This window comes from Macaca nemestrina, chromosome 4 (genome assembly GCF_043159975.1).
Source record: "Macaca nemestrina isolate mMacNem1 chromosome 4, mMacNem.hap1, whole genome shotgun sequence".
NCBI lineage: Eukaryota > Metazoa > Chordata > Mammalia > Primates > Cercopithecidae > Macaca > Macaca nemestrina.
The window spans coordinates 125,838,136-125,848,872 of record NC_092128.1 but is presented as its reverse complement, the minus strand read 5'-3'; the positions used below and the strand labels follow the sequence as shown (position 1 = coordinate 125,848,872).

Here is a 10,737-nt window from a genome sequence, read left to right as displayed (position 1 = left end):
AAGAAAACACCAGAGCAGCTGAGACCCTGGTCTCTCTGAATTCCTGGATTTTGAATAAGCCTGAAACTGTGGCTTCGGACATCTTTGCTCCTGCAGCATCTTTTCCTCTTGAAGGACCCTGGGGCAGTTACCAGCGCACCTATGCATGCACACACACGCACACGCAAACACATGCACGCGCACACGCACACGCAAACACATGCACGCGCACACGCATGCACAACTGTCTGAAAGCCCGGGGCTGCCAGGCAGAGCACTGACATGGGGTTGTGATGAGGCATGAGACTTTGAAGCAGGACATATCTGTTTCCCTCCACGACGCAGGCAGGCGAGCCTACTTCCTCACATGAAAGCCAGTCGCCAGCACCTTCACCTGCCCCATCAGAGCACTTGCGTGGGCTACAGGCTTTTCCCATTTATCATTTTATTTAAATCCTCCCACCAACCAAGTAAGATAGATATTACCATTGTCCCGATTTTATAAAGAAACGGAGGCTCAAGAAATCACTTGCCCAAGTTCCCACAGGGAGCAGGTAAGCTCAGAGGTGAACACAAGCTCCCAGGCTCCAGAGTCTCTGCTCTTCACACACACCAGGCTTGGCTGTAAAATGTAAATATATATTTATTACTTTCTTTGTAGACCATATACTCCTTGACAACAGGGACTACCACCTTCACCTTCATGCCCACCAGGTGTCACACTGCAAGGCCGAGCTGACCCCCACTTTCCTTTGGTCCGCCTCCTGCTGTTATCTGGAAGAGGCGTACAACATCCTTCACCCAGAAGCTAGCTGTCCTCACCTCACTGCAGAGGAACGCTCCGGGGTTCTTCTGAGGGAGGCACCCTGAGTCTGAGCTCAGCTCGCGGCTTCTACCGTGCCGCAGAGGTTCCTCAGGCCTGATGTGACGCTGACTGAGCGCAGGAGCCAGGGTGGTTTTTCATCGTTCCACTCGCAGCACTCAGCACGATGCCTGGCACAGTGCTGCTGCTCCGTAAGCATTTGCTGAGTGGAAGAAAATCGCGCCTCCCACCTCCAGACGAGAGGGAGCTGGGGACAGTGAGATTTGTGAAGCTGACTGATCTCAGGATAGCCCCAGGCATCTGAGTCCCTACGCCTTGGCCTGCGGGGAGCTGCAGTCTGGGTAAAACAGGATCATACAGGAGCCCAGCCTCTGACAGGAGACAATGGATGGAATAGCCTTCCAGAAGCCCACCGGCCGGTTCACTCAGGGCTGCATGCTGTGCTGCGTGGACCACCACTTCCCATGCCCACAGCCGTGTCCGGGAAGCAGAGAAGAGGCTGACAGGCACCAGGGCCTTGGTCACGATGGACTTGACACTGATGTGGAAAAGTCAGGACCTGCTGGCAGCATCTTCCACTACAGGAGGGGTCTTCCTAAATGCGACGGCACCTCCTGATCCAATCCTGTGGCCATGTCCACCTCCCACAGCACCCCCGGCTCCATGCTTTGAAGCCCGGCTGGCCCACACACATTCTTTACCTCCCAACCTGACACTTCAACTTTTTCAGGTCACACACTGCTTTGAAGCGCTAATGAAAACTGGGAACTGTCTCTCCAGGTCAGTAATCATGTGCACACAGAATTCTGCGTGCAATGTAGTGGGCCTGTGCCTCCTGAGGACCACCAACGGTCCCATCCACATCACACATCCAGCCTCTCACCAAACTATGAGGCTCACGAAAGGTAGGGCCATAGAAGCCGCAGCACAGAGCCTGGGTGGGAGTGGAGATGGTTTGTAAAGATGTCTTAGGGAACCTGGACTTTAAACTTGGACTATTGTGTTTGTAAATTTAGCAAATGAAGCAACAGATGTGAAAACTGCCTAGTAATACTAAGTTAAAAAGCAGTTTCAATTCCGACAAATGGCTGTAGGGTCCCTCCCCACCTAGAAGGCCGCGGGGGAGGAGACATGACAGGGCCAGAGGAAGCAGCCCTACGTGGTCCGCCCTGCTTTTCTGTTCACTAGCCATGTGCTCATGGGCACGTGGCAGAGCCCTCCGGGGTTTCCGTGGCTTTCCTCCTGCATCAAGCACCGAGGGAAGAGGGAGTGGCGCACCATGAGCAGCACCTGGGTCTGACCCGACTGTCCCACGCATGGGCTGTGAGACGCTGGGCAAGTCCGGCACTGTCTCGACTGTGAGAAAGTGGTATTTACAACAGTCCCCTTCCCAGAGCTGCTGTGAAAACAAAGGGCCCATCATAAGGAGGGAGCTCGATAGATGCGGCTCTTCTCACCCAGGGTTCCAAAGGTCTTGTTGGAATCAAAAAGAATGCACGTATAGACACCTGCAACTAGGGCCGGGCACAGTTGCTGACACCTGTAATCCCAGCACTTTGGGAGGCTGAGGCGGGTGGATCGCCTGAGGTCAGGAGTTTGAGGCCAGCCTGACCGATATAGTGAAACCCCATCTCTACTAAACATACAAAATTAGCCAGGCATGGTGGCTTGCGCCTGTAATCCCAGCGACTCGGGAAGCTGAGGCAGGAGAATAGCTTGAACCTGGGAGGTGGAGGTTGCAGCGAGCCGAGATCACACCATTGCACTCCAGCCTGGGCAACAAGAGCGAAACTCAGTCTCGAAAAAAAAAGAAAGAAGAAGAGACCTGCAACTAGAACATTGTAACGCAAGCAACTGCCTTTTTGTTTTGTTTTTTGTGTTTTTGAAACGGAGTCTCATTCTGTCTCCAGGCTGGAGTGCAGTGGTGTGATCTCAGCTCAGTGCAACCTCCAACCTCCACTTCCTGGGTTCATGTGATTCTCCTGCCTCAGCCTCTCCAGTAGCTGAGACTACAGTGGCTGCCACCACGCCCAGCTAATTTTTATGTTTTTAGTAGAGACAGGTTTCACCATGTTGGCCAGGATGGTCTCGATCTCTTGACCTCGTGATCTGCCCACCTCGGCCTCCCAAAGTGCTGACATTACAGACGTGAGCAATCAGGCCCAGCCACAACTGTCACATTTTTAAGTGAAGCATCCAACCTTCGGAACAGATGCCATTGCTCCTAACCCATGCCACTCTCAAACACGGAGAAATGAAAATGAATGATGATTCCATAGGTCAACACCACAGAACTGGCTTTTACTAACAAAACCAAAGAACCTCAAACACTTTTTGTGGACATCAAATTCCTTCCTTCATATTTTAAAATGACATTATGCATGTACATATTTTTAAAATTTAGACACATTTTAGAGAACACAATTGTGAACACAAATCCAAGAAATGAATGAGATGTACTAAAGTCTGATTCAAACACTTCCCTTAAACTGACTTCTGTCAATCCTCTGTCCTGTGAAGTCCCGTTTCTCCTTTGCCTGCAGGGACTGAGCTGGAATTACTGTCACACAGCAGCACATGTGACAGACATGAGGCAGGGGTTAATGCAGAGTCACAGAACAGCACCTCTGTTGACATCTAGTGGGTAAGGAGGAAGGTGTCAACCCACGTGGCTTTTTAAAAAATCTGTAAATCAAATCTCCTCCTTTATTCCACAGATTTTTAAAAATCTTTCCCTCAGTATATTAGAAAGACTAATAGTATTTTTTAAATGTGTGTGTGGATGGACTCACCTGGGAGACACCTGGATCCTAGGCCACCTTCGTGGCTGCTCTGCAGACGCCTGTCTGCACCAGCTGCCTCCTCCTCTGAGAGGGGCCGCCCTGGAGAGCACCGTGCTGGCTGTGTTGCCTACTTGCTTTCCTTGGGAAACGGGGAGGCAGGACCTCTACCGAGTGCTGCGATGTGTTATGTTTTGATGAGGTGGGTGGGGAGGATGGGAACAATGTTATTTGGATGTGATTGGACATTGTGTGAGCTCTTCTGCAAAGCAGCTGCCCTCAGCTCGTTGATGACAGCATCCTGCCTGCAAAGCCCATCAGCGGGTCCAGGAGGTCAGGTAAAATAGGATCAGGATGAGTTCTATTCACAGAAGTCGTCAATCTAACATGAAAGAAAATAATCATGACTCAGGAGCAAGGGTGTCTGCAGCAAAGAGACTCTCCAGGCATCGTTTAGAAGCTGAATGTCACACATTTAGGGTGCCAGCTCCACACATAATCACACAAGTAAAAAGGAGGCTTTTCTCCTAAACTGACATTCTTTTTTCTCCTTTCTGAGAGGTGTGGACACTGGGGCTGGGAAATGCTCAGGCTGCCCCCTGCAGACGAAGACTGGGCTGTTAAGAGAGTCCACTTGTCTTTCATGACACAAGCCTTAGCTCACAAGATGAGAAGTCCTTAGTCCCAGACCACCTGTTCCAGGATGACAGAAACCCTTCTAAAAACTGAAATCTATGTGACAGAATGAATGAAGGTAGGCTAACCCAAATTACTGCTCACATTTTTTTAAATAAAAGTCACACAAATACCATAATGATGCTGGTTAGAACATTATGTTTCTCGTATCTATAAATGAGGGCTAGTACTTATCACCCAAAAGTAGACAAAAAATATGAAATGCATTCATTCCAAATTTAGACTTCGATAACTTTCCAAAAGGTTGAAATAAGTTTAATTGCAGGGACATGAGTCCAGCTGAGTGACTTTCTGTTCATCTGTAATAACCCATCTGGAACTGTATTTACTCTTCTTAGAACAGTAACTTATAACGCTGATAAACTGAGGTGGAGCCTGTTTTAGTAACATACAGCTGGGTAAATGTTCTGGCACTGCCAGTGCTTAGTCACTGCTGCCTACAGTGTGGCCACCAAAGGCTTCTTGGGAAAGCTCCCTTTGGGTCCAGAAGTCTCACCCTCCAAGCTCCGGCTGCCCTGGACCCTACACAAAGCACCTGAAGCCTCTGCTGGGAATGGGGCCCTGACAGGGCCACAGTGCACCCTGAGGCTTCTTTAAAACACGAAGGTGAGTGCAAAATCCAAACAGGAAGCGTTCAGCTGTGCCCTCCCAAACCACCCCAGCACGCCCCTGCGGAACTGCTGCTCCCGTCCATCCTTGGAGTGGTGGTTCCCTCATACTCATCTGGAAGGTGCCACAGAAAAGGCTGACAATGTATTATTACTAGGATAGACCCTAGATAATCTTTCTGATATACCAGATAGATATCACCTGTTCCCTCGTTTGTCAATATGGAAGAAACCCCACTTTATACATTTTATACAGAAAAGTGGACACTGCCATACATTCATGCGTGGTCAGCTCTGAGCCCCCAGGAATAGAAGGGCCTTCCATTTAAAACAACTTACACCTGGATACCACAAACACCAAGAAACATGCAAACACTACAGAGAATCTGTATGTGAAGAAGTCATATTTTATACTGATGAGGGTGCCGTTAATGTTGATGGATGGCTTCGATCACTCATGCTCTAACAGAGGGGCCTGTGACAGTGTCTGCTTCTCTTTCAGGATTCCCAGTTGTTTCTGTGTCAGGCACTAAGCAATCTGGTGGCTTTTATTCCAAACGGGTATTTTAGTTGTCTTTTTGCACCTTTTAATCCCTCTTCGAAGAGTCAAGTTCAAATGCTGGAAACCGTGACGTCTCTGGTCCCAGGACATCGGAGAGAAAGTGAATAGCGCCAGCCATGCCTGCAACGTAAAATGAGGAGCCTCTTACGAATGGCACAAGGGTAGTGTCTAAGACAGTGACTTTTAATCATTTCCCTTACCAGGGGCTGCAAGCATGTGGGAAAGGTGCTGAGGACTCTAAAGATGACTTCATTAAAAAACAAAGATATCCTTATATTTAGCACCCAGCAGGTAATATAATAATACCAGCTTTCCTCACGGTCTTATATTTTAAAAATTGGTTACTGGGCTTTAATCTTATATCTTGAAACTTTAAGGTGACATCATAGAATCGCTATGGAACTTATGGATGCTGCTAATTACGATACTCCTACACATGGAGCTTCCCCTCAAGAACCTGTATATGCTCAAAGTTGCTTTTACATCTTCTTGATATTTGGTCAAAATCCCCACCCCAAATCACTGCAATAATTAAGCAGCGGGTTTTCAACTAGACTCACAGCAGCATAGGAAGGGTATGGGATGGGGAAGGCGCTAGTAGCCCACCAAGGCCTCCAGGTCTCCTGTCCCCACTCAAATCAGAACAATTCCTCCCTTATAGGGTTTTTGTTTACAGTTTTTCTTTTGATATAAAATTCACGTACAATGAAACACACAAATCCAAAGTGTACTTCTCTGAGGGTTTGTCAAATGCATATACACCTGTGCAAAAGAAACGCGATTAAGACCTGGAATATTTCCATCACCCCACAAGTTCCAAGTGCCCCTCTCCAGTCCCTCCAGCCCCTGTGGTCCCCCCAGGGGTAACCGGCAGCCTGGTCTTGGTCCACCAGGGATTACTTCTGCCTGCTTTGGCACTCTTAGGAGCATGGCCACAGTGTACAGCCCTTGCATCTGGTTCCTTTGTCAGGGTTCCTGCAGTTCACTCATGTTCTGTGCGTGTCCATAGTTGGCCCCGTCATACTGCTGAACAGTACACTGCAGACCGTTTCCCCATTTTGCCTACTGAAGGTCATCTGGGGTGTTCCCAGCCTTCTCTGTAAGTTTGTTTAAAGAAAGGGTTCCAGAAACTTATTTAAAAAATCAGAAAACCACTGACCTAGGAGTGCCCATGAGAAGTAAACAGGGACCCATAACGAGCATAGGAGGCCCCACAGCAGGCCCTGCGGGGACGAGCCTGGCTTTCCTGCTCAGGTGTGTGGGCAGCAGATCCACTGGGCGGCGCGCTCCAGCAGGAGTGAACTCCTCCAGAAGAGGCGCCAGGTGCCAGGGAGCCCTCCCAGTGGCTCTTCCAGCCAGCCAGTTTGCCACAATGGCCTGCGTTGCTAGGCACATGGACTAATGATCCCTCCATCCCGACGGGAATTTGGTGAGAGTCCCCCACAGTTCTGTCTGCCAGGCACTGGCGAGGCACAGGGGAAGGAGGTGACCTATGAATTTCCTGCCTTTAGGGTCCAAAGCTTTCGACCCACTGGGGCTCTGGAGGTGCTATTATCAACTAGATAAACTCCATTTAGAGTGCCGGCATTAACTCTGTTATATCTGATGCAAATGCATTGCACTTTTATGACATCGAGGACTAAAACTTTTATTCTAATAAGTACTTTTTCCTTATGAGTTCTTTGAATATTAAAAAGATCATCTTCTGCAAAAGATGTGACACATGCTCTATTTTCTGCTCATATTTCTAAAAAGTGATTTAAAAATATTACCAGTATAAAAACTAAAACAGGACATACCACTACAGATGATGTAGACAGAGGATGATAAGGGGATACTACCAATAGCGTACACATATGAATTTCACCACATGCACACAATTAACCGATTTCCCCAAAATTACAAACTATGACAGCTCACCCAATATGAAACTTGAACAGCCCTATAACTATTTTAAAAATTGAATTTCTTTTAAAAGTCTAGAAAAATAAATCTCCAGACCTAGAAGTTTGTACTAGAGAATTCTACTAAACATTTAAGTTACATTAATACCAATTCTTCCACCAATTAACACACAGTCCGTCCCAGAAAACAGAAGAGAAGAAGACACTTCTCAACACAGTTTGTTAGGTCAGTATGACCCTGATACCAACACCAGAGAGAGAAAGCACAGAACAGGAAAACTACAGGCCAGTACCCTTCATGAATAGAGATGCAAAAACCTTTACCAAAATATTAGCAAACAGAAAGCACGCCCACACCCACATATAAATCTAATGAATATCCGGGCCTGTTTGTGGGGCTTCTCTGTTTGGGCTCCAGTCTTCCCTCCCCTGTGCCCTTGGTGGACTTGGAATCCTTGCTGCTTTCACTGACTGCCTATCGGTGCTCTTCTTTTCAGAACCTTCTTCAATATTCACTTTTGCTATTTTTCTAATTACCAATATTTCTAATTGCCAATATTAATTATTCATACTTCTTTATATAATATTAAATATATATTAAGTAATTAGTAAAGCTTCCCATGAATACACCAATATTAAGTACGCAACATTACAGATGAAACACAGAGGAGTAAACTATTTCTTCCATTGCTAAAAGCAAGCCGCCTACGTTCTGTCTGCAGAGACACCTCACAAAAAACCTAACAGCACTTGGAAGACATTCACAGGAGCAAAAAACATAGGTAAGGTGAGGAGATTCAACATAATTTTCAGCAATAAGCTAATTTGCTGACTTATTTTACAGTTTGGAAGTATTACTTGAGCCAGGTCAAATGTGAACAGTGCCAGTCCACAGGGGCAGGAGAACCAATTTCACCCAAACATTTAAACCATAGCATTTTTCTCACTCTTACCTTCAAAGAGTGAATAGGGTCTGTCAGGAATGCGGCACCCGTGTGCTCCATAATCTAGACACCACTCTGCAAACTGAAAAGAAAGGGATTCCTTTTTAAGACTGGAGTTTCTACTTGGTGAAAAGGTAATAAATGAGAATGCAATGTCTTCACAGGAATTAGGGAAGTGGACCCCCAGCTGTAGGGCATTCAGTGTGGGCTCCACGGGCTCCTGCGCCCCCTCTTCCAGGGGCAAGGCCTAGCAAGTCTTGTCACCTCTGCTTGTGGCTGCCTCAGCTGTAGAGTGGGGTCTGCCTTACGGCTGCTGGGAAGTCTGAGGTGAAAACTGAACAGCTCAATGACACTCTGTTCTCCCTGGCACCTTCCTCCTGCCGCTTCAGCTGACGATTCTAGAAGCAACTCGAAACGCCTGCTCTATCCTGAACAAAAAACCCTGGGTCTAAAACGGCCCTCAGCAGCACCTGCCAGCTCCCCCGGCCCCAGCTGGGAAACAGCTTCAGCCCTGCCCGGGGCGCCGCCTCTCACCGCAGCCCCTCCACAGCTGCTGCTTGGCAGTCTCTCCACCTTCACAGCCCCTGGCTCTCAGCCCTTCCTGTGGTCTCCTCTGAGCTCCTTGACCCTTTTTTCTTAGACCTCTTCAATGGGTATTTCCATATCGTTTTAATAAACTTCCCTTTTGTGCCTAAGCTAACATAATTTGAAGAGTCATTTGTACACTAAGAATCATAAGTAATAAACATGAGGAGTATCAAGTTCAGCACACGTAAAAAGAAACTCACTCTGCTTTTACCCTCCCAATCTGCTCACTCTTAGCTTGTCTGATGGCCCATCTACCCAGTTTTCCGAGTCAGACAACAGAAAGACATTCAGATATTTCCATCTTCTCCACATTTAAAAACATGCATTAAATTCTGTGGGCTTTACATCATACGTGTTTCTAAATGTCTCATTTTTTATCCCAACCTATGCTTTGGTTTATAACTCAACATTTCTTGCATTAATTACTAAACCGCTATTTAGGGAAACCCAAGTTCGCCTCATTCTTCCTACTGGGACCACAGCGATCTTTCTAAAAGAGGAGTCTGAACATGGATTCCAAACCCTTCCATGAGCCCCCATCTTCCAAATCGGTATCCAATGCTAGCTGATTACTAAAATTACTGGGGGAGCTTGAAAAATATTAGTGCTGGGGGTTCCTCATTTAACTGGTCTACAGTGAGGTCCAGTCATTATCTGAAAGCTTCCCAGTGGTACAAGGTTGAGAACTACTGGCTACAGGGAAGGACTAACTTTCTCCGGCCTCCACCCACCTGTCTGACTTCACCTTTCCTTCCTCACACCTTTCCTCACACATTTCCTTCCCTTTGCACCCTAAAGGCTGAAGTGCTTATGGAGTCAGGAACACACTGAGCTGGTTCCTGCTCTGCAGCTCTGCCCAGGCTATTCTCCTTATCAGAACTGCATTCCACCTCTGCAGGCCACCCCTGCCTGGCCCACCTGAAAAACCCCTCATCTTTAAAAAACCGGCGGCATCTCAACCCTCCTGCATTGTCCATATTTGCATAATCATCTACCATCATCACATCATCAAGGCTGGCCCAGGACTGCGGAATCTAGCTGCTCCCCGCTTGCTGGCTCCTGTTCTGCCCCATCCCCCGTGCTCCAGCCATAGTGTCTGGGCGCTCACACCTCCGGGACTTCGGAACAGCAGTTTCTTCTGCTGACCTGCCATGCCAAATTGGGCCCTGCCCTCTTTGCTTCCACAGCCTCCTGCATGCTTCCATCAGTGGGGGAGCCACAGATGTGCGTGCATTTTCCGGCGCACCAACAAGGTGGGGCCCATTCCATTTGGGTTGAGAAAAGGCTTCATAAAGTAACAGATATTCAAAAAGTATAAAGAACACATCAGCCGCAATGCCTCCATCTAACAAGGGTCACTGTACACACTTTAGTGTATTTTCTTCCAATCTTTTTTCTGTGTGCACACAACTACATTCTGTGAAATGTGTACATAATAAGAATACTAGCAAACATTTACTGAGTCTTGCTCTGTGCCATTCATCTTCACATGTCCAGTGCATGTTTACTGAGTTTCTACTAGGAGATATACACTGCTCCAAGTACTAGTGTAGAATAGTGACCCAGACAAACAAGATCAAGAAGCTTATGTTCTACCAGCCTACATACTCAAGAAACACGCAAAAACATACAATGAGCAACTGAGTGATCATCCACTTGGGGGTCTCAAAGGTCCTTCTTAGAATGTCACAGTTCAGATCAGCATGGCAAGGAGCCACCATCCACATGCTGAAGGAAGAGTGCTCCTGAAGGGAAGAGTTAACGACAGGTCCAGCGGAAACAAGAGTGACACACTCCGTTCTTAGGGCGGCATGGCTGTATTACGGCAGGCTAGAGGGCAGGGTACGGTGAGG

At 47.5% G+C, this 10,737-nt stretch overlaps 1 protein-coding gene across 3 annotated transcripts in view; it reads right to left on the bottom strand.

Annotated features, from left to right (window-relative positions):
• Positions 1 to 3,082: 3,082 nt before the first annotated feature.
• The window catches only part of LOC105493059 (LanC like glutathione S-transferase 2), a 70,062-nt gene continuing 62,407 nt past the window's right edge, over positions 3,083 to 10,737 (bottom strand). For all 3 annotated transcript variants that reach the window (XM_011760491.3, XM_011760493.3, XM_011760492.3), the window contains exons 8-9: positions 8,306 to 8,378; positions 3,083 to 5,568 (exon numbers count right to left, since the gene is read on the bottom strand). In XM_011760491.3, the coding sequence (XP_011758793.1) occupies positions 5,474 to 5,568; positions 8,306 to 8,378 (168 nt within the window). In that variant the 3' untranslated portion in view covers positions 3,083 to 5,473. The remainder of the gene's footprint in view (positions 5,569 to 8,305; positions 8,379 to 10,737) is intronic.